The 23,893-nt window shown below is 37.6% G+C and overlaps 1 protein-coding gene across 2 annotated transcripts in view; it reads right to left on the bottom strand.

Moving 5' to 3' along the window:
- Positions 1-271: 271 nt before the first annotated feature.
- Positions 272-23,893, bottom strand: part of Msrb3 (methionine sulfoxide reductase B3) — a 216,476-nt gene continuing 192,854 nt past the window's right edge. For both annotated transcript variants that reach the window (XM_023716300.1, XM_023716299.1), the window contains exons 6-7: positions 6,592-6,689; positions 272-502 (exon numbers count right to left, since the gene is read on the bottom strand). In XM_023716300.1, the coding sequence (XP_023572068.1) occupies positions 338-502; positions 6,592-6,689 (263 nt within the window). In that variant the 3' untranslated portion in view covers positions 272-337. The remainder of the gene's footprint in view (positions 503-6,591; positions 6,690-23,893) is intronic.

The following is a 23,893-nucleotide window of genomic DNA, read 5'->3' as shown; positions in this document are numbered from 1 at the left end:
CAGTAACCCTCTACTTCTTAATTAAGGGGAAAAGAACAACAAAACTCAAAAGAAGGTGTGTGCTCAAAGGAAATCTCGCCAAAGAACGCATAAAAGGCTTGTGAAAAAGTTTCACAGAGTCAACTCCATTTGCAAAAGCTATACACAGTTCTGGATCTAGTCAATAGCAAAATACACGGATGGGCAGAGCCTCTGTTTAAGCAAAAGAAGAAAATATATCATAGCTCAAAACTTCCCTTACAGTTTTTGAAAAAATATATCTATGAAGATAAACAATTTTGATGCTATTAATAAGCTGTGCATTAAGTACACTTTGTTTCCACCGCTCTCCATTGCTCTACAGCTCAGCTTTATCTGCCTGGGCTGCACTGCTGGCCCCGCCATCTCCTTCTGCGCTGCTGCTGTCTCCAGGTGTGAAAGACAAGGAAGCTGAATTTATGCAGTATCTCTTGCCGGTTGGGCGAGGTCCATCATCAAATATGTGCCCAAGATGAGCACCACACTGGAAGAGAAGAAGAGCATGTAAGGCAGGAGTGTGTACAGAGCAGGCCGTAAGAAGACCACGCAGTAAGCAATTTGAATGGCCAGCCTGCACAGACACGGTGGGGTGCATCCCGGATGATTTCTAATCCACCTGTCAATAGCTGGAAAGATGGTTTCTGGCAGGCATCGTACCACATGCTGGGAATTAAAAAAAAAAAAAAAAACACTAGAACTGTACATATCAGAAATCATTTAGAGCCACTGTATTTTTTGATCTGTGAAGTCTCTCAGCCAGCTGAAAAACGACTGAAGTAATTGTATGAAATGAATTGACCCTTGATCTCTCCTTGTAAGAAACATGGCAGAATAAAATCTCTACCCCCATAGCCCTAGTATTTCTTCTGGCTTTGGATGGGTTGGTTTCAGATATGCAAAAGTCCACTGTGAAAGATACTGATTAACTGGCCATGACAGAGGTGTTATTTTCTTTCATGGGCAGTAAAACTTAACATGAGACAAACCCTGGATCCTCTTGAGCCCAGGGAAGCAATGGCAAGGCTCAGGAAATTTACGTCCGTCACCAGGGCTTCGAGTGTAGCACATGGGAATGTTTCTTGCCCACACAATTGTTTTTTTCCTCACTTCCAATAAGTGGAATGCCATGCTGGTTTCTTTACCCAAATGAACTATAATATGTGGAGAAGGAATAAGCACTTTAGCTAAAATCAGTATCACTGACTATCCAAAAAGCTGAAGAAAAAGACCTAGAGTTTAGAAAGACTAAAAAGGATTATTGGCCTTGATGATGTTTAATCAAAATTCTGTCAGAGAAAATGACTCCAAAAGGGATGGCTCATTGAAGAAAGCCCTGCACCAACCCCTTTAATGTTAGGTAGATTCCAAGTGACCGATGGGATCTGTCTGTCACACTGATGTGCCCGCCCTCAGCAAGGCTGTGGGGAGGAAGATAGAGACATTAGTGACTGCATTCAAACAGGGTGTGAAAACACAGTGATTTCCACGTAACAAAGAACACAAGGCTGAGGTGGATCACTTCCATTCATCAGTACAACTTCTATGGAGCATCTGCTACATGCTAGGGCAGCCCCCTGACTCTGGAGATACAAGCAGTAATCGCTGGCTGCAGACAGTTTACATTCTAGTGGGAGAAACAAACAATACAGAAGAATGTAAGTGAACTATAAAAGTAAGGTAGGTAGAAATCAATGGTAAGGAGAAAAAAAGGAATGTGGTATTATGATATTAATAAGATGAAGTTTGAAGGCGGAGGCCTGCCTGGGGTAACCTTGGAAATAAGACCTAAACACAGAATCTAGGGGAAAACACTTGCAGGGGATGGAGAATGAAAATTTAAGAACATGACCCCAAAAAGCCTACAGATGGTATATTAATTTTTCTCACTGGGCTAGGTCAGTGAACAAAATGCTTATAAAGAAAAAGCGAGTAAGAGCTGACAATGAACTAGGGCTTAGACGCCAAGTGAGATGATGAGGGAGAATGTGCATGACAATGGAAAGGACCAGAATGAGAGCTCACTCCAGTTTTGCCATTGAAAGTACTAAACGCAATTCCCAAGTGATCCCTATTTATTAATAAATAGCACAAATTGCAACTTTGACTATATGGCACTTCCATGTTAAAAGTGCATTTTTATTTTACTGCCAACATACTGTATCAGCTTATTAAAGAACTAAAACTGAGCCCTGAACTGATTTGATCTATTACCTGGAAAATATGAAACAGGCCTAAAAAACAAATCTTGCATTATTTTACCACATTCTATGCAGGTTTAGGTAATATCAAAGTTGACAGCTCAGATTGCTTTTCCTTTCTAGAAATAACTGAGGCCAAATTTTTAGGTATCAGCAGCTATGATGCATCAGTAAAAATACATATGCTCACCCAATGGACACAGGAAAACACCTATTTCTGCCTGCTGAAACAGCCAGGTGCAAGCCAACAGGAACCTATGGTCTCAGTGACCAGTGTATGTGCACAATTATTGGCCTCACATGCGGCTCTGGCACTTTGATCACTGACATCTGAGAAGTGAAGTTTTCACATCAGAGCCTGCGTGTGTGTGTGTGTGTGTGTGTGTGTGTGTGTGTGTGCATGCGTGCGCATGTGTGCATGTGCGTAGTGAGAGAATACAGCTACTTGAGCTACATATATGATATTGTCTTCCTTTATTAATCACCTTTTGAGAATGAGAAAATGGTTCTATTTGTATTACTCCAAATGCAAAGTCTAGCAAAGACATACTAGAAGCTGTTTAAGCGTAGACTCTATGTTCTTTATTTCCCAAATAATTTTTTTAAAATCCAAATTAGAGTAACTCAAGCTTGTACTGAGTTGGTTTTTGATCTGTCCTTTCATTTCCTAATTTGGAACTAGTTTTCTTATTACACAGAATGGAAAACATTGATTCTAAAAACAGTGGGGGGAAATGGGGTTAGGAAAAGGAGAAAAAATCATTTGCAATAAATAAACAGGTTGGGGATGGGTATAAAAAGCTTCAGAAAAGGTGTGAGTCCCTCCAAAAATGACAGTAATAGTTTCAAAGTGATTGTCTCTGAAAGACTCACACCAAAATGAGATTACAAGTGTGGAACATTTCAGATCACAGACAGAGGTTCATTTATGAAGTCTGTGCCACCACACACATGCCCTCCGCTGGCCTGCCAAGCAGCACGACTGTCTGTCTGAGAGAAGACAAATCGCGCAGTACATGTGTGAGTGCTTCCTCTCGGGTCCTGAGCCTCCTGCAGCAGCGCGCGCAGGTTCCCCAACAGCGCACAAGCCCTGGCTGCTCTTCCCCGCGGGGAGAGCACATGGAGCCCATTCTCTCCAGCTTCTAGCCTGGCCCAGGCTGGGATGATGAATGGAAGTTGTCAGTGATGCACTGCTTCCTTCGCTGCCTGCGAGCTCTGCCTTCCGCCCAGCCAACTGGCAATGTGCTGGGAATCCCTCACACACCTGGTGGTAACGGAAACAAACTGGTTGCCCAATGAAGAAATCTCTGAAAACTGCTGCTAAGGATTTATTTCAGGATAGAATTTTTGATGTGTTTTGAAAGTTATTTTTAGCGGTTCTGTAGTTCTTTATTTTACAGGTAAATATAAATCATACCTGAATATTTTAGTCCTCAGTCAAGAACCATGAGATAATGATTTAAAAGAGAAACTTTAATTCCCACAGTAATCTTTCACATCAAAGCTTCCCACTCTGAAAAGCTGGCAAGAGCCTGCAGAGAACCAAATGAAAGGACCTCCTAAAAAAAAGTGATTGAGCGTCAAATTTAACATAATTCCTTAAAATCTGACTGCAATTCTCAATCATGTGCCTGAGAAACACAAATAGTACATTCAACACAGTTACATATTTCTGCACTGATGTATTTCCCACTGTCCTAGAAGGTTTTCTCTGAGCTGTTCCTAGGATGTTTGGGCTTTATTATTGTCATTTTCTCTTAGCGTTTGATCTATACCATGAAACATTTTCAAAGAGGGGTCTTTACACTTCGGCACATAGGGCAGATGAGAAAGAAAATAGTTTTAAGAAGAAATGCAGTTTATTTTGCCAGTAGTATTCTGTTTTCTCCCACTGTTATTGAAGACATTTGGGTGCAGGTAACGGCTCTTTTCCTCTGTGCCTGTGATATTAATCTTTTGCTAAGGAAATGATTGTGAAGTCACCGGTTTAGCATTATGATTTTACTGAAAGATCAAGAAAAAGAGAGATGGGCTGTGAGTTTGAAACCCCATTGCAACACATGGGTATCTTTAATCATCAGCAATATATGAGTTGTCATCTGCAGAAGATTAATAAGGTTTGGAGTTTTACCAAAAACTGCATTGGTGGATATTTACCTTTCTGTTGATTTGGCTGACTTAGGACAAGTTAATAATGATCTAACACAAACTTGAGGGACTCCACCATAGAGTCAAGTAATGATAGCAGCAGTCACAAACAGACCCAACTAGGGTAAACTCAGGGATCTAACAATTCACTTCAAGATTATTACAAAAAGACAAATGATTTATTAGTCTCCCATTTACTCCAGATGTAGAATTTTGATCTTAAGAAGGAAAAATTCCCCAAGTATTTCCAGGAGAAACTTATTTTACTGACTTCAGCTTTGACCATGCATATCTTACCTCTTCACTCAGAATTTAAACTCCTGTCAAAGTGTTGCTTAGCAGGTTGGGGTTTGAGGATTAGAGAGATATGGTCAAACAGTTATTCACAGTAGTCAGTAAAACTGGAATAAAAGCAATGAATTTTATCACAAGCTGAAAATATAAATAAAATTAAGGAAAACTGTTTGTAATTGAAAATCATTAGAAAATGGCTGTCACCAGGAGAAGACACAAGTGCCCACCACAGCAGGTAAACTGATGGCACAGATGCTTTCTGGAAGGAAGAACTGAATGCAGAGGCAGTGCAGAGGCAGAATCGCAAAAGAATGAATAAACTGCACCACAACTCAGGATGCACAGAGTAGCCCAGCTCCTTCGTGTGGCCATTGTAAGGAAAGTAGTGAGGAATCGCTCCCAGCTGTGTGGTTTTCTGGTGACTACAATCAAGCAGTGTGCCACGTGTCTTACAGAACACATCTTTTCTGAAACCTCTTAGAAAAATGGAAATAGGACTGGACCAATCTTAATTTAGTTAATGAATGCTATTATCTAAATTTATTTGCCTTTTTTGTACTTCAGTTGTCTCAACTGTAAATCTAGGGTGAATAGAAATACCTACCTCACAAGATTACTCAAAACATTGACGTGGGGAGCGTCCAGAAATGCTGTTATGCAGGCTCCACTCAGTTCAATTAAATTAGAGTCTCTGGAGATGAACTCGGCATCACAAAATACCATTATCATACTCAGAGTCTCATCTCTGAGGAATAAGAATGAACTGAAAATGTGATTTAGATAAAATATGCTTTTCCATGGAGAGAGCGGTCCTCATATTTAGAGGACAGTAAACTTGCTAGCCTTGTCTAAAAACACAAACAAACAAACTGAAAACAGAAATTCACCAGATGGTGAGGTTCAAACCCATCTCCCTCTTTATTTGGTAGTAAATATGCCACCCACTCCCTAAAATCTTGTGCTTGAAGAGGCAGTTAAAGAAAAATGGTTAAAGGGCGAGTAGAAGAATCCTGAGGGAGGCATCCATGGCATTCATTCTGTTGCCTCCTTTATCTCGGAGCCATGCATGCAACAGACGTGTCCAGACAAAACACTGTAGTATTAATGAACGTCAATGCCAGTTCTCAAACTGTGCATTATGCTTATATAAAGCAGATTAGAAATCAGGACTGCCTAGGACAGACTATGCAGTTGTTCTTATTCTGTATCTATAAAGTTCTAGTTATAGTTCTGTGTTTAAGGACAAAATGCTCATAAAATTTAAGGTTCTCAATGAAATATTCTTGCCTCCTCCTCAAAATGTGTTCATTTCTTCCTTTGAGCCAGCATTAATTTCTTAGAGAAGAACTGACATAAATAATTAGAGCAACCTTGGAAATAGGGAGTGGTCTATATGGCAGGAGATGCAGAGAAAAGAATGACTTTATGTCACAGGCCCACTCTACCCTCAATAGCCTAAGGAAGGTTCTGCTTCCTGCAGCCTCTTTCAACCTCCCTCCTAACGTCCACCCAAGAGATGCCAACTGGGAGTCCCTAGTGCCTGTGTGTGTGTTACAGCCATCAGTATAGGATCAGACATGATGATTATCAAAACAGCAGGTTATACAAGGCCATTAAATAAAATCTTCAGATGCCCCAAGAATAGTAGCTCACAACTTGCAATATTGAATCAAATGAAGATTTTCTTTCCTACCAATAATATTTAATAGTGTCAAAGCCAAGGACTGATACTTTATTGGATATGCCCTACCCCTAATCCCAACCGTAACACCTAAAATGGAGGAATCATTCAGATTTTGATAAGACTTCATTGTGCTTATCTGTCCTTAGAAATGATCATGAGCTTGGTCGCTGTATTTTGTAAAACTCTGAGTCTTGAAAGTGCTTTCAGTGCTGTGAGCATCCAACTGAGATGACAGGAGGGTTCACTGACCTGAGAGCAGCTTGTCTCCACCCTGTGCATCCCATAGGAAAAATCATCTGTCAATGTGACTGCCTCCGAGCTGATCACATCGTGGAAGGAGGGCCAACCTGGCAGAACAGAGAAGAGACACACACCTTAGTCAGAATGCTATGCAAATCCTCACTATATGGCTCATGCTTAACTCTTTCAGCCTGAAAGTAAATATCAAATGCTGGAGAATAATATATTTTGTAACAGTACAATTATTTTTAAAAAATAACCATTTATTCACATTCATATTACAGCTGTACTGGGAGTTTGTGTTTCATGAGACATTTTTAGACCATCAAATAGTTTTATAGAGCATCACCAAGCTTAGAAATCTTTTTGTTACCACTCTTTCTCTTGTCTTCAGACTCCCTGATGCATTATTAATCTTCCATTATGACATTTTCCAAAACACAGTTAATTGGTCTGTTAACTTATAAATTACTCCCGCTTCTTCAGAAAGCATGCCTTTTCAGTGAGTACTTTGGATGATTAAAGTGTAAAAAGATGAATATCTGGTTGTCCGCATCTTCATCTAATTTGGGGGAACAGATTTGTCTGAAAGCCTAATTTATTTATATTTTGTGGGAAAGACTCTCACTTCTTAGAAAAAAAAGTCATGGAGCAGCATTCCTTATCACCTTCTTTTGAATAGGGTCTTGTTTCAATTTGAATATATTCAAATCATTTAAAAAATAAATTGGGCTGGGGAGATAGTTCATCTAAGCACCTGCCTGGCAAGTGTGAGGACCCAGGTTTGATCTCCGATACCACATGCCTCTCCAGTCCTGCACAGAGCCAGCCACTGAAATTGGGCTTGGTGCTCATGCCTGGAATCCCACTGCTGGGGAGGCTGAGGTAGGACCACTACGAGTCCCAGCTGATAGCAAGACCCTGTACTGAGTAAATAAATATATAAATACATAAATAATTAAAAATGAAAATAAAATTAATTGACAATTTTAAAAACCCATTGGAAAATGAACCATCAGATCTCCACATTTGTTTTTCTTTTTTGGTAGTAGTAGGAACTGAACTGATGAGTTACATCCTTATCCTTTTGTGTGTGTGTGTGAAGGGTTTCACTATGCAGCTTGGATTCATAATGATCCTCCTGTTTTCAGCCTCCCTAGTGCTGGGATTACAGGCATGCTCCACCATGTTTGGGGGGGGGGCGGGGGGAGGCAGTACAACATGTGGCGCCAGGGATCAAACCTTGGCACATGCACTAATCAAGTGCTTAGTCTGCTGAGCTATCTTGCTAGCCCTTATCCCTATTCTTTTTAACAAATCTTTTATGTTTTATGTTTTATTTTATGTTTTATTTATTTTTGAGACAAAGTCTTGATAAATGGCCCAGGCTCAAACTTGCAATCCTCCTGTCTTAGTCTCCTAGAATACAAGGACTATAGGCATCACAACCATGCCCAGCTTGTACAAATTTCTGAATGTACAATCAGGTTTTATGTTCAATAACTATTTCAATGTTGGGAGAAATACTAAAAATACCCTAACACTAAAAACTGACAATGGCATTTCAAAATTCATCCAAATTCAGGGTCCTTTTGCATTGTGAGGAAAGGAATCTAATTTTCAAAATTTGAGTTCAGGATTGCTACAAACCACCTGAAAACTCTTAAGCTTCTAGACTTCACATTTCACAAGTTTATTATGCTGAGACTTATTGGAATTCTTAAGGAAATTAATTTCTCCCCATTATTTGATGTTACACAACTCTTTTTTTATGTATTTAGTACAAGGTCTACACAGCTTGGATTCATAGTGATCCTCCTGTTTTCAGCCTCCCAAGCACTTGAATTATAGGCACACACTACTATGCCCAGTCTCAGTCGCCCTCTCAGCGCGCCTGGTGGGCAGAGCCGGCATGGCACATGGGGGATCAAACCCTAGTCTCTGCGCCTGCCTAAGCAGGCATCTGCTGAGCTATCTGGAGGGCCTAATGTTACACAATTCTTGATCAGTGATATTGACAAGAAAACAACCACACTGAAGATTTTAATTACTTTTGAAGAAATAAATTCTAAAAGAGAATCATGGCTAATATCAACAATAAGGGTAACAAAGGACACTGCTGAGTTGCTTTCCTAAATCTTTCAGAAAAAAACCAAAGCTCTATGGAAAGAGATTCCATCAGAAAGGTAAGTCCTTCATGACAATTGAGCTATGAAGGACCTTCAACCAAGAATAAACTGTCTTATGGTAGCAAAGCCACAGGGATGACAGCGCTTTGAACATGGAATTCCCTCATCATGTGAAAGTATTTAAAGGAGGAACTCTTCACTGCTGTAAAAATCCTCAAAGGAAACCCTGCCCCCACTGCTAATAATAAGGACAGTGCTTCAAAGAGTGATAGGCAAAGACTGAAGCAATCTGCGTCTTGTTGAGAAAATTATCTTGAGCAAAAGATTGGGGGAGGGGAGTATGTTTATGTCAGTTTTGACATTAAAGAAAGATCATCCATCCTCCTTTCTGTAGGCTTTTCCTTTTGGTCTTCTCATCTAACAAAACATTATTTGTTTTGGATGCATTCCATGTACTTTTTAAAAGAAAAGTCATGTGAAAACCTGTATAAACAGAGTGGGCTCACCCGAGCCCCAATACATCCCTTTGTTTCTTTATGGTAAGGCTGGATTTGGGCCTATTATCATTTCATTTCAAAAAATATAAACAGTACTTCTGAGATATTAGTCTACTAGTATCAATAATATCTTGTTTTCAATAAATATGTTCTCCCCTATGGAATTTCCATTTCTAGAGAGCAAATAAACACAGCTACTACAACTGTAGCTGATCTGTTTTGCTTCAGTTTCATTTAACCATCAGACCACATCAATCTGCAGTTATAACTCAGTAGTCTTTTATAATGTGAAGCAAACCCAGATAAACTCAGTTTCAGCTCTAACACAGGGCACGTGATCCAGACTATGTGGAATAGCTCCTTAATGGTTGCCACCAACTGCACTACAATGGAATTTTTAAAGACAGAAGTAAAAAGGATTATTCCACCCTTACCCATAACTTAGCTCTGAGCCCACTCCAATGTATGGTTCAATAATGACATGGCTCTCTAAGAGAGAGTTATGTTAACAAAATTTACATGTATTGTTCAAATAGTTTCTTAAGAAAAATTTCTCATCTCCCTATCTCTACCTATTCTTTTGGAAAGTCTTTAAAACATTTTTTTTTCAAATTGGAAACAAGTAATAGATTGAAACCAATCCACCTGAACCATGAGTAGAAGCATAGCCTTCATTCCTCTAATCTTAATTTAACGAGGATTGGTATACAGATTCCCATTCCCCTACATTCTTCCCTTTCCCATAAAGAAAAATTAAAAACTTCAGAAAGTTAGCTATATAACCTGTCACTAGAACAAAGCAGAAACTACTCATAGAAAGAATTTATTGTACTGAAAGATAAATACAAGTATTTTATAATTTTCAAATGTAAATTAAGTTTTAAGACAATGAATCCCATTTGGGCATGAGCGATGGCTTCATGATGATAATTTATATTTGATAGTTTAGGTAGAACAAGGCAGAGATGCAGAACCATATTTTTTAGTGTTCTCACAGCTCTATAGTTCTAGGAACATATAAAAATTTGGAACTTTTTTCTATAGCTAGAAGCTGTTCACCTTGCTGACCATAATTTACCTTGTTAGCTACTTCAAAACAAACAATGAAACTCTCTATGCAAGACTCCTGCTGACAAGAATTATTTGAAGCTTACATCCCTCATTCTTGCCAAATTATTCTCTTGAATTGACATTTCAAGTATAACTTTTATCTCACTTGAAAAAGGATGATTCTCCACTCTCCTTCAAAGACCCATTTGGTTGCAATCTAGTCTTTCAAAAGTCTAAGTAGTAATCAACAAAATATATGCATGCAGTAGAAAATCAAGCAGTGCAAGATGGCTCGTAATGAAATTTTCCCTTTCAATCCTTTACCCACCCACAGGCAACTGTGATTAATAGGTTTTCTGGTTAATTCTTTTTAAAAATGTGCTTATGCTGCTATCTCTTAATTTGTTCATTTTAAATTTATGTTGTACTATACTAGCCAGTACAGTAGTTATTTGCCACATGTCACAATGTGAATTTAAACTAAATTACAGTTTCTTAGTCACAAGAGACACATTTCATGTTCTCAATAGTCATGTGTAGATAGTGGCTGCTATATTAAACAGCACAGATATACACTTGAAACATTTTCATGAAAATATCCATAAAACAGAACATTCCCACCATTAGAAAATACTATTTTATTGCATTTTTTGTGTTTGTATGTATTTGGTACAGGGTCTCTCTACACAGCTCAGACTGGTAATGATCCTCCTGTCTCAGCCTTTCCAGTGCTGGGATTACAGCTGTACAATGCCATGCCCAGTCTTGGTGTACAGCTTGGCATGCCCGTGACTGGGGTGACATGGCATGTAGTACCAGGTCCTTGTCCTTGCCTAGGCAGGTGCTTAGACCACTGAGCTATCTCCGCGGCCCAACAATACTACTATAGACATTATGAAATCACTTCTTATCGATTTCTTCTTAGAGGGAAATTTAGTATTCACACCTAAAGTTATATTCCCACTTTCCAAGATTTTATACTTATATTATTTTTAATTATCTTCAAATCTCATTTAGTAAAATCTGCTTTTTAAACAAGAATGTAAATTCAATTTAAAAGGGAATTTGTTTTGGTCACTAATTATTTCACTTGTGTCTTGATCCCCCCCACAAAGCCTCATTCAGTCGTAGGTGGGACTTTTTCAGAGGCGCTGGATCGAGAGTGTATGACTGATTTATATTGCAACGCTAAGATTAAGGGCTCTAAAATTGAGGGTGGGCAATTACTAATCAGTCCACTGACCAATTTGGCACTGCCCTAATCCGAATAGCCTGGATATAACATAGGGTCAAAAAGAGACTTGACCTGCTCCTTGCTTGCTGGCTTTCCTACCTTCTGCCTGCCATGAACTGTTTCTCGGCTGCCATGTCCCTCTGCCATGCCACCTCACCTTGGGGCAAGCCAACTGTGGACTGAAACCTTGTCAAACTTTGAGACAAATGAATCATTTCTCCCTTAACCCTGGATGTCAGGTATTTTGTCACAGCAACAGTAACTATGACACCAATAGATTTCCAGCCACTAAACTAATGCTTGCATGAAAGGATTGGATGAGCCCAGGAATTCAAGATCAGACCAGCCAACAGAGGCCCCATTAGGTAGACATTAAAACAGTGTTGTTACATCAAAGTGCTCCAAAGCACTGTATAACTCATGAAAAAATAAGTACCCCATAACTTCAGATGATATTGAGTGACACCCCACTCTACAAAATGGCCTTTCCTATCCAAACACTCTTGGAAGTTCAGGCAAGAAGAACTCAAGTTTGAGTGAGTGTGGGGGGGGGGGCGCGGCAGCTAAGTGACTTAGTGAGGTCCTAAATTTTTAAAAAGGCTGGAAATGTAGCTCAAGGAAAATGTACTGCACTCAATCCCTAACGCCAGAAAAAAAAAAAAAAAAAGGAGCCAAGAAAGTGCTCTAGGTCCTCAGCTACTCTCTACCTCCTTTCTCCCCTGTCCAGTACCACACATAATCAAGTGTTCTATATTTTCCTGTAGATTCTAAGAGAAGAAAATTAATTTAAAAATTTGTTTTATTATGCATTATAGAGCCAAAGAGTTTGGATAGTATTTCTCCATAGTCTGTCATAATCCCATGCTGCCAGAAGCTAAAAAAAAAAAAAAACCAAAAATCTTTCTATGATTCAGGATTTTAAATTTTGAATTGTTAAATTACCAAATTTCAAAAATAGGCAAAAACATGTAACATTTAACTACCTAGACTTAACATTTGCTTCAGATTTTTTTTCTCTTTCTCCCAACAAAAAAAAGATATGCTGATTACAGCCAGATAAGCTGACCCCAGCTTTCTCCCTACTCATGTATCTCTAGATGCTCCAAAGATAACAGTTGAATGTACCATTTCCATACTTGTTCTGACTCATCTTCTATATGTCTAGGTCCATAAGCAATATGCAATGTTTTTACCACTTAAAATTTTATATGAATAGCATTGTGTCATTTCTTTTGATGATTTATTTTTTGGTCCTTTTTTTCTTTTCTTGTTTTATAAACAAACCACTGAGAACATGAATTAGGTAGAGATGACTATTTTATTTCACATTTTCTAGAATTGTCAAAAATCTCTTTGCAGTTGCTCCCTTGTCTTATTCCTTTATTTTTTTAACTAGGGTTTCTTCTATCTCTGGTGATCCTTGATCTCCATGCAATTTGAGAATAGAGACTTGTAATAAATATATGAAAAAATGTTCAACATCATTAGACATTCAAGAGATGCAAATTAAAACAACACTGAGACTCTACCTCACCCTAGAAAGAAGGGATATCCTTAAGAAATTAACCAACAACAAATGCTGGAGGCATTGGGGGGAAAAAGGAACCCTTCTCCACTGTTGGCGGGAGGGCAGGCTGGTACAACCACTATGGAAACCAGTGTGGATATTCCTTAAAAAACTAGGATTAGAGGTCCAAGTCAACCCAGTTTTTACCCTTATGGGTATTTTTCCCAGAAGAATTTAAAATGTCATACCATAGTGATATATGTGCACTCATGTTTATAGTAGCACAATTTGTAATAACTAAATGTTAGACAACCTAAGTGTGCACCAATGAAGGAATAGATAAAAAAGATGTGGTATAAAGAAGAATGTACTCAAGACTCTTTTTTTTTTTTTTAGAGGTTAAATAATATATTGTTGAATAATTAATGGACCACAGAAGAAATCATGGAAAAGAAAAAATAAAAAAGCTCCTAGACTCAAATAACGATGGAAACATAATATATCAAAACCAATGAGACACAAGGAAAGCAGTGGTAGGAGGGAAGGTTACCGCTATAAATGCACGCATAGAAGGAATTGGGGGATTCCAGATTAGCTAGCGATGAACCTCAACGACCTTGAAAGACGATAACAATCTGAAGCTGAAGCATACACAACCTTGAAGCAGGACAGTCCCACAATATTCCTTTTCCTGTCTCTTGCTTTCCTTCACCACTGCCTTCTTATAGATAAATGGATGCAACTTGAGGCCATCCTCATAAATGAAATACATCAGACCTGCATGTGTAAACATTGTATCGTCTCTGTAGTGTAAATAACAGAAAGAGTACATAAAATCCAAAATGTACAGTAGACTTTGTAAAAGGGGAAGAAACTCCTTAAAAGGAAGGAATAACTGGCATGGGGAAAAGGAGAAAAGAAGGGAGGGAAAAGAAAATATATAAACACATATATACACACAAGATAGCTAAGATAAATACTAATTTCTATTAGTTCATTTAAAAGAATGGTTTGTGCTTATATTGTTTGATGAACCTTTTATGCCTATATTCTGTAATCTGAGTAACTACTTTGAAGATAATAATCTGTAATATATTGACCATTGTTAATCTCATATTATCTTGTTCTGAAACTTGGTATTACTGTTTTTATTTTTTCTCTTTAAAAAAAAGAGTGTGAATGTTATAAAATTGTCACTCAGATATATTATTAAAATGTAATGTTATATAAGTTGATCATGTGATGTCTACAAACTATGGTGAAAAGTGCCAGTAGGAGTAACTGTGTAAAAGTCTCTAATTCACATTAATTTCTTTAACGTACACAGACTCCTGCCTCGGTATTTGGAGCTATCCATACAACTCATCAAAGAAAACTACCTAATATAAAAATCATATATATGGTAATAATTTCCCCCTTTTGTAGTCTGAACAAGATTCATAAAGATTGCATTTTTATTATTATTTAAAAAAAAGAATAGAGGCCTGTGTCAGTTATCCCACTGTTTGATGTAGCATTATTCTGTTATCAAGTATAAAATGAGTTTGTCTCCTTCGCAAGGCTTGTTTGCAAACAGGAAAGGAAGCTGGGATCTCTGGGGACAATGTCACTGTTTGCTTGGAGGTGAAGGGTGCCTACATATCCAGAAGGGGATGGTTTACTCTATAGAACGTACCCCAGTAGCAGCCCAATTCTTTCAAGCGGGCTGCTAATATCTTACGAAAGTAGTCTTTCTAGACTGTTTATCTCGTAGACAGTTGATGAGCTGCCACTATAAAGATGAAGGTGAGGAGGACATAAAGCTGACCATCCTACTCTACACTTTCAGCTGGGCACTTTGTGGTCACCTCTATTTTCTTTCACCAATTCTAAGCTCTTAAAAAAACCTAAACAAACAAACAAACAAATAACCCTATGCAGTGAGACCCTGTATACCCTGTACACCTGTCCTAAATACAAAAAAATAAATAAAATTCTAAGCTCTAAGCTTCTTTGCAAATCTGCTGGGCATCGCTGCAAATGCTCTTGTACATACTGTGGACTGTAGCTTTCTCTAATTGGTCACTTTTTTCTGCAATAAAATGCATGATATGAAAATACATAAAGTTGCAAAAAAATTAAGCATTACTCCAATGCTCCTAATGGTGTTGAATAGAAGTGATATATAAATAAAGACTAAAAGACAGACTTTTAATAATTTATAGTGTATTTTTAAGCTATTTGTTGTTCCAATCTTGTGGTCTAATAAAGAGTGATGGGTGTAACACTGTAAAGGACCATGGTAATGTTTGTTTTTTGACATAAAGAAGGTACATAAATACAGCTGAAGAAATGAATCTAGAGCTTTAATTACAGGTTAGGTTTTCATGTCAAATATATTCACACTACCAAGTAGCTTTACCTTAAGTCATGTCTCCTGATTTGTAGTCACTAATTTATAAATAGCTTAAAATTAATATTGGCTTCTTTCACTAAGTACCATAACACTGTGATTGTATTCATATATCTTCAACACCTAGCTCATTGAAATATTTCTTAAGTGAATTAAGAAAATATAATCTATTTCTTAACAAAATTCAGTTTAGGGCCTGGGAGATAGCTCAGCAGCTTAAGCGCCTAGCTGGCAAGTGCAAGGTTCTGAGTTTGATCACTGGTACCACAAAAAAAAAGAGAGAGGGAGGGAGGGAGAGGGAGAGAAAGGGAGAGAAAAGGAGAGAGGGAGAGAGAGGGAGAGAAAAGGAGAGAGAGGGAGAGAGGAGAGAGAAGGAGAGCAACAGAGAGACAGAGAGAAACTCTATTTAATTCAAAGATAATAACTTCCCACTTAGAGTAATCAACAAATCACAGAGAAAGCGCTGGCTACCCAGGGCTAGAGAAAGGTGAAGGGATGCTCTTGTTAATGGGTACAAAGGTTTGATTGCATAAGATCAGAAGTATTATGGAGGTCATTGGGTGATAGCTGCATAGCAATGGGGTTTTTAATGACAATGAACTTCATATCTAAAACTGTTAATATGGTAATTATGTTACATGTATTTTACCACAATAAAGAAAATTAATGTCAGGGGCTGGGGGATTTGATCCCTGGGCCTGCTGTGCCAGCTCCACCCTCGGGGCACACTGAGATGGCACTTGAGACTGGGCGTGATGGCGCGCACCTATAATCCCAGCTCTTGGGAGGCTGTAAATAGGAAGATCACTACAAGTCCGATCTAGTAGTGAGACCCTGAACACCCTGTACACTCTTCCCTAAAATTAAAAAGAAAGAAAGAAAGAAAGAAAGAAAGAAAGAAAGAAAGAAAGAAAGAAAGAAAGAAAGAAAATTAATGAGAAAGAAAAAGATGATGGCCATCTGAAGCCAGAAAGGATCTCTCATCAAGAACTGAGTTGGGCCAGCCAGGCATTTAGCTTGGTGGTGCAGCACCTGCCTAGCAAGCTTGATGTCCTGAGTTCAAGTCCTGGTACCCCCCCAAAACAAACAAACAAAAAACACTGAACTGAATCACTCAGCTCCCTACTTCCACAGCTGTGAAAAATAAATTTCCTTTGGGGAAGAAAAAAAATCACTTACTTCAGATATGCCTATCACTGGGGCAACAACAAAAAATGTAACAAAAAAAATTTCTACTATTCTATTCTAAGAATTTTCTTTACAAGTATCAACTTAATATAGGCTTATTTTCTAGCTTATTAAAGACAGTGCATTTTTCCAGCAATGTTCATTGATCATTTCAAATATAGAAATCGAGTAACTTTATTGCCCATAATCATTTTAAGACATTTTAGTCTATTTAAGCACAGAATGACTGAAGACTGTCAAGAACACTGCAGTGGAATAACTACTGGTCAACTTGCAAAACCAAAAAGAACTGAATCAGCATGGTATGGAAGGCCCGCCCAAGGTCTGTTGCCAACAACTGAAAAGGAAAACTGGAGGGGAAGGTGTATGTGTTGATTCTCTTGAAGAAGTTTGTCATACTGGTTTTCCTGAAAACTAGCTCAGCTGTTCTCATCAGAGGAGCTCAGGTCCTTGCTGTCACGAGGATGGCTGCAGCTCTCCTGGGGAAGTTCTGGTCCTTACTTGAACATCATTTTCTTGCTCCAGTGCAGATCCCTCCATCTAGTGGCACAGGGCCTTCATCCCACTGGTAGACTTTCTAGCTTCCACTACTGGCCTTTAGGCCTTCCCAGTGCAGATCCTTGATGTGGATTGTATGAGACACTATCATGGGCTGTAGGCCTCCAGTGTGACTCATGGACGACACTGCCATGGGCTCTAGTTCTTCAGTTTCACTCATACAGGACATTGCCAAGGGCCTGGATTCACTGGGTGTCTAGTGCGTGGACAGATCTCCTGTACTCCTCTGCATTTGACTTTTTGGGTAAGTATTATAAAATAAGCCTGTAAACTATGGGTCCCTTATTAAATCTATTCCTTTGCAAACTCTGACTACAACAAACATCAAGGTGTCCTGTGGGCAGTGTGAACATCTGGTATCAATTCTCTTTAGAGATTAATAATATAGCTGTACTGCAGCAGGCTATACTAATTCCTTTGAGCCCTGTACAGCATTTTTAAATGGTTCCAAACACACAAGATATCTAATTGGTATGGATTTTATCCATGGTTTTCTTATGATCTCAAAATATCTCAGAAACTCTTAAGGAAGGATTGACAGGGGCCAGCTTCCTTATTTCCCCTTGTGAAGGCAGATATTAATAATATTTTTCAGGTTCAATAAAGTTACTGAACCAAATCATTTCAAGCAAAAAACTTGAGAGAGATACTTTATTTTCCCTGGCCTGGGCACTGTCTCTTGCTACTTTAAATCACAGTTAATGTTTTAAAATATCTACTAGACCTTTTGCATCAAAGGATCTGAGCAGCATCACATGGAACAGCCTGACCCTTAGTTGTAATTTCTAAGTGTCATTTAATAATGTCTCTCAAAGTGGCTTTAAATTTAGTGTTGACCTAGTAACCTTGATCCAGAAACATTCAACTTTAGATGATTATTTTATTTTGCTTCCAAAAGCTCTTCAGTCTAGTGAGATATCCATTAGGAAACTTAACAAAGAGCTTGGAGTTCGCTTAGAATCTGTTAGCTACATCAAACAGGAAGATAGCAATTTGGGTTGCTTGCTGGGTGAAGTTTATTTACTGGGCTTAATTGACCATAAGAATACCATGAGAGATACAGGACGGGGAATTCAAAGATACACAGATTTTATTCATAGCAACATGCAATCCAGATTAAAAACAAAATAATGTTCCATTTATGTGCAATCATGAATTAGGTCTACTCACCAAAAGACATCATTTGGGAGCATCAAGCTACTACTTACAATGGTTAGTTGGGTATCTATTACAAATGTCAAAATAATTCCAAAAGATATATATATATATATATCTTTTTAAGAAGCAGTTAAGTCTTTCACTTAATCTAAATTTTCTCTTGACATTTTCTTCCATGTGGAACATGTCTAAACTACTGAATAGACTTTAGATCTTTATGATATTCTTGTAAGTGCTACAATCTCACATAACATATTTCCTTGTTTTCATAATCTGTGATCTCTAACTAGTCTACACCATCTTTCTATGTTGTCAAAATTCAGCTTACCTACTATACTTTTTTTCTTTTCTTTTCTTTTTCTTTCTTTCTTTTTTTTTTTCAGAACTGGGGATTGAACTCAGGTCCTTGCTCTTGCCAGGGAAGTGCTTATTCTGCTGAGCCATTTCCCTGGCCCTTTACCTACTATACTTAATTTTTAAAAAGTCATCATTTATAAAAACTTGTCATGAGAAAATATTTTAAAACAGACTTACCACAAAAGCTACTGAAACAAAAGTTTAAAATAGAATAACTGGTTAGATTTGTTTAGTACCAAAGGAAATTTTGTCTTTGTTGTAGACACATGGCAAAACTAAAGAAATTTATCACAACATTATACATTCTCTAATATATAAAAAATTTAACAGATTATATCAAAAAGACATGAAGCAACCTACAGCAAACCAGGGTATATCTGGCTCCTTAACTCATATTAACTTCTTTTTAAAATTTTAAAGGAAATTTTGCACCTAATTCCATATTATTCTGCTCTATAATTTCATATAGTTATTACTATCTAATGTACTACACCTGATTGTTTATAATGATTTTTGTCTCCTGTCTACATTTCCTCAACTAGAATATAAGCTCCATGATGGCACAGACAACTGCTTTACTCCCAGTTTATTCCAACCTTCTGAGAAGAATGCTCCATAATCAATACATTTTGGTTGAATAAGTCGTCTATACACATTCTTGGGACTGGAGATTTGGCACAATGGTAGAATGCTTGCCTAGCAAGCTGGAAGCCCTGGGTTCAGTCCTCAGCACCAAAAACAAAAAATAAACCTTTCCTAAAAAAAATTCAACCAAAAAAAATACAGTAAACTATAAAACAAAAACAAAAACAAAAAACAAGGCAACTATACACATTCTTTAGAGATATGGAATTCAAAGATATTAACTGTTGTGGGTTTGAAATACACCTATGCAAGACTTTATAATGTAATAGAATTAGTTATAGAATCTCCAGGTGACTTACTAACATTTACTGAAGATTTTGATTCCTGATGAGTCATCTGGCAGCCCCAAACCTTGCCTACATCCTAAAGAATCTCAGATTATAACCCTCATTATCAGCTCTTTGCAGTCTGTAAGAACAAGGTCTTGCAGCAAGACTCATGGGTGCTCACGGGCTTTCAGCTTCAGTTTTAATGATTTTACTTCTGACCACTGTCAAGTTTAATGCATTAAAAATTAGATGTCATCAAGCTTTGAGATTTGAAGTTCAGATGCATAAATTCAGCTAAAATACAGTACAAATAATTCAATGTAGTGCTGGACCTCCATGACCAAAAAAAAAAAAAAAAGTGAAACTGCATACAGGTCCAATACTCTTTATTTTCATTTTTTGACGAGAATATAATTGAGGGAATAAGTTGAGGGAAAGAAAGCTCCTGTCCGAGAGAGGAACAAGAGGGTGGCCCAAGTGGGCGGTCACCCAGGTCCAATACTCTACAGGTCCAATATCCTACAACCCACAGATTGAAATACCATTCTGTGAGAAATCAGTAATATTTAAGTCCTACCCCACTGAACTGTAAATGACTACTGGGTATGAGACATGGCTGCTTAGTACTAGGTAGCCACTAAGTATATGTTGAATAAGCAAACTAAATTGTGAATGAAGAAAATATTAACAAAAGTTATTGAAATAATATTTAATAAATGTACATATGACAATAAATGCATGCTAGGTGGGGACTGAACCAGGGGCTTGCACATGCTAGACAAGGATTTGCCTATTGATCTACAGCTCTTGCACTATTTCAGATATTTTCGGTTAAGAACATCTCTCAAGCATTCATCTTTCCTTGTATCACTACATACAGCATGTCATGAATTATTACTGTCTCTTGGTACTACATTTAAAACATCTATGACTTTTCTGTGATCTTTTTAAAATTTGGATACCATAAAATTTAGGAAGCCAACACAAAGGGAACTAGTAAAGTACTTCTCTGTGTGGGCCACGGAGGTGGGCCTTTGTGCACTGCATCTGGTGCTGTTTCTCTCCTCTGCTTCCTACTCACCATGAAATGAGTATCTCTTCCCTACTATGCCCTTCTGCCTTGCTATTTCTCCCCTGGAGACAGTCAATTACAGACTAAATCTCCTGACGCCAAATTAAACCTCTCCTTATGTGGCTGTCTCTTGTATCATGTTCCAGTACAACAAAGCTGACTAATGCATGTTACAGTAACATTCCTGCACATATGATCTGATACCTGGTAGAACTTCCCTAAGGGATATATACTTAAAAGTAAAACTGCTAGACCAAAGGGTAAGTGTACTTCATTTAAAAGGTATTTCTAGATGGCTCTCCCAGAGTTTAATATCCTTTTCCACAGAACCTCATCAACAATGTGTTACAGCTTTTAAAACTTTCCAGTAAATTATTAAAAATCACTCATTTAAACATAATTTGCATTTCATTGGCTACTTATACAATATGTTGTTCTTAATGTTTCTTGGTGATTTTAGTTTGTTCTTCTGAGACTTGTATCATCATATTCTTTTCCTCTTTTCCTATTGCACTGTTCATTGTAGTTTTCTTATCAATTGATAGTGATTTTCTGTGTACTACAGATATCAATTCATTGATTTTGCATTATAATTACTATTATCTATTAACTGCATTTGACTTTGTTTAAAAGTTTGTACAAGGGCCAGGACGAGATAGTTCAGCTGACTAAGAGCTTGTTTAGGCACAAGTAAATCCCCAACACCACATGCCACACAGGCCCACTCTGGCATGCTGAGCCAGTCACACTAGAGTCTGATCTGCGTAGTGAGACCCTGTACCAAATACATTAAAAAAAGTTTGTACAGTAAAACATGTCCATTTCTTTCTTCTGCAGTTTCTGGCTATCCATCTTGATTGAGAAGTTCCCTGTCACCTAGTGTCCTACATTTCCCTGCAGGAATTTTGTTTTGTTTTACATTTGGATCTTAATTTACTTGGTCTTTAAGCATTTGATAAACCATTTCAATTTTATTTTCTTCCAAATTTAAGGGTACTTGAGCAATCAACAAAATTTAAAACATATGTGCTAGTCAGCCCTCTTTCCACTACTGTAACAAAATACCTGAGATATACAATTGTAAGAGGTTCACAATTTCAGAAGTTTCAGACAAACTGGCTTGGTCCCTTCACTTTGGAGCTGTAGTAGCACATAGTCCATCACAGATTCCATGTGTGGCAAAAATGTCTGTCAGTGACTGGCAAGCAGAGACAGGAAAAGACCCACATCCCAATATCCTGTCTAAGGATAGGCCATCAATGACATAACTTCCCTTCACTAGGCCCTACCTCTTAAAAATTCCACCATTTTCCAATAATGCCACAAGACGTTGACCGATCCTGTATTATACGAGCCTTTAAGGAACATTTAAGATCGAATCATAATATCATCCATTCTTGAGTGAGGCAAAACGCCATTCTTATTTTTCATTTATGCTGCTTGTGTTTATATTTTCCCCACTTTTTATTGATTTCTCCATTTCAATGTCAATATAATTTGATTTGGGTAGTTTTATATAATGTTTTTCTCTCAGGAGACGCAAATACCTATCTACTTATTTTTCTTTTGCACTAATATTTCTGCTTTGGAGTTTTCATTTTTCCTTAGGTTCATTATGATTTAAGCCATTGTTTAATCTTTAAAAGAACCAGCTTTGGATTCATTTTTTCTCTTTCCATTATCAGTTTTCTATTTTATTATTTTCAGCCTTTATCTTTAATTGCATTGTGTCATTTTTATTAATCTTTTCTATTAAACAATCTTATTTTTCAATGTTCTCTTTTGATAATAAAATCATGGAAAATTATAAATGTTTTATCAAGCATAATGTTCAACGTATCCTACAGTTAGATATTTATACCTAATTTTGTTGATTATAAAAAAGTCTTTAAAAACCTCTGCTTTTTAAAAATTTTCTACAATTTTTTTTGGTCAAATATAGTACATGATTCATTGTCTAATGTTCCAAGGAAGAGCAAAATTTAAAATTTTGAGACTTCTTAATTTGAAAGATTTTATATGTTATTGCATTATTTGGTTATTCTGTGTCCCTAGTTTGATAACTCGTATGTCTCAATGTGAAAGGAGCGTAACAAACTTACCCACACTATTTTTAAATCAACTTTTCTGGAGTGTGTGGTAGAGTTTCTGTGCACCTGTGGGAACTCTCTGGACCAAATCACAGGTACGCTGTGTGAGTGAGACCCTCTGCTGCACCCTGAGAACCTCTCCAGGGCACCCCCCACCCCCGCAAGCCCGCCGAGTGAGTGAGAACGCCTGCTGCGCATTCAGGACCCCCAGATCCAACCCAAGCCCAGGCTCAGCGAGTCTTTAGGAGAAATTCTTCACTCCGCTGTGCCCCTGGGCCAGGGGCACAACAGGTTCACTTCCTAGGGCTACATCAGGAAGGAGCTGAGCACAACAGCTAGACCTAAACCAGGTACAACTGGATAAATTTAAACTTAATAGGGCTGCACCCGAATTTCACCAAATGCTAAGGTGATAACTGCACCAAAGAACTACACCAAAGGTCAGAGGTCAGAGCTATATAAAATAACAAAGATGAGGAGCAATTTGCAATCTCAGGCCTTGAGCCCACCTCGAACAAGTGCAGAGGACACTAGCTCAGCTGAAATGTATAAATTAATAGCGTCAGAAGTAAATAAACAACAGCAGAAAGATATAGAGGAACTCAGATCAGAATTAACCTCAGAAATAAAAAAAGAAATTTCTGAATTACAAGCGTCGGAAGAAAAGAAACAATAACAGAAAAGTATAGAGGAACTCAGATCAGAATTAAACTATGAAACAACAAAAAGCAGTCTCTGAATCAATAGCTTCTGAAGTAAAGAATCAAATCAAGAAATATATAGAGGAAATCAGATCAGAAATAATCTCTGAAGTAAAAGAATTAATAACTGCACTTCCAGAAGACACTGATAAAAAAATAGAGGAGATTAGAAAAGCGACGGATTCCTTGAATGAGCAATACAGGAAAGAAATAGATCGCATGAAGCAAAGTCAAAGAGATATAGAGAAACTTAAAATTTCCATCACAAGCTGGCAAAACCATTTCAATGAAAATTATATTATAGAGTTTCAGATCATGAAGACACTGTCACAGCTAGTGAAAAGGAAAGAAAAGATCTCTTAAAAATAAACAGGATGCAAGAAAAAATAATACATAACTTGTAAGACGATGCAAAGATGAACAATGTGAGACTCATAGGCATCAATGAGAAAGAAGGAGTCAAT

Source organism: Octodon degus, unplaced genomic scaffold, assembly GCF_000260255.1.
Source record: "Octodon degus isolate 3935 unplaced genomic scaffold, OctDeg1.0 scaffold00047, whole genome shotgun sequence".
Taxonomy (NCBI): Eukaryota; Metazoa; Chordata; class Mammalia; order Rodentia; family Octodontidae; genus Octodon; species Octodon degus.
The sequence above is the reverse complement of the archived record's forward strand: the minus strand, read 5'-3'. Positions and strand labels throughout refer to the sequence as shown.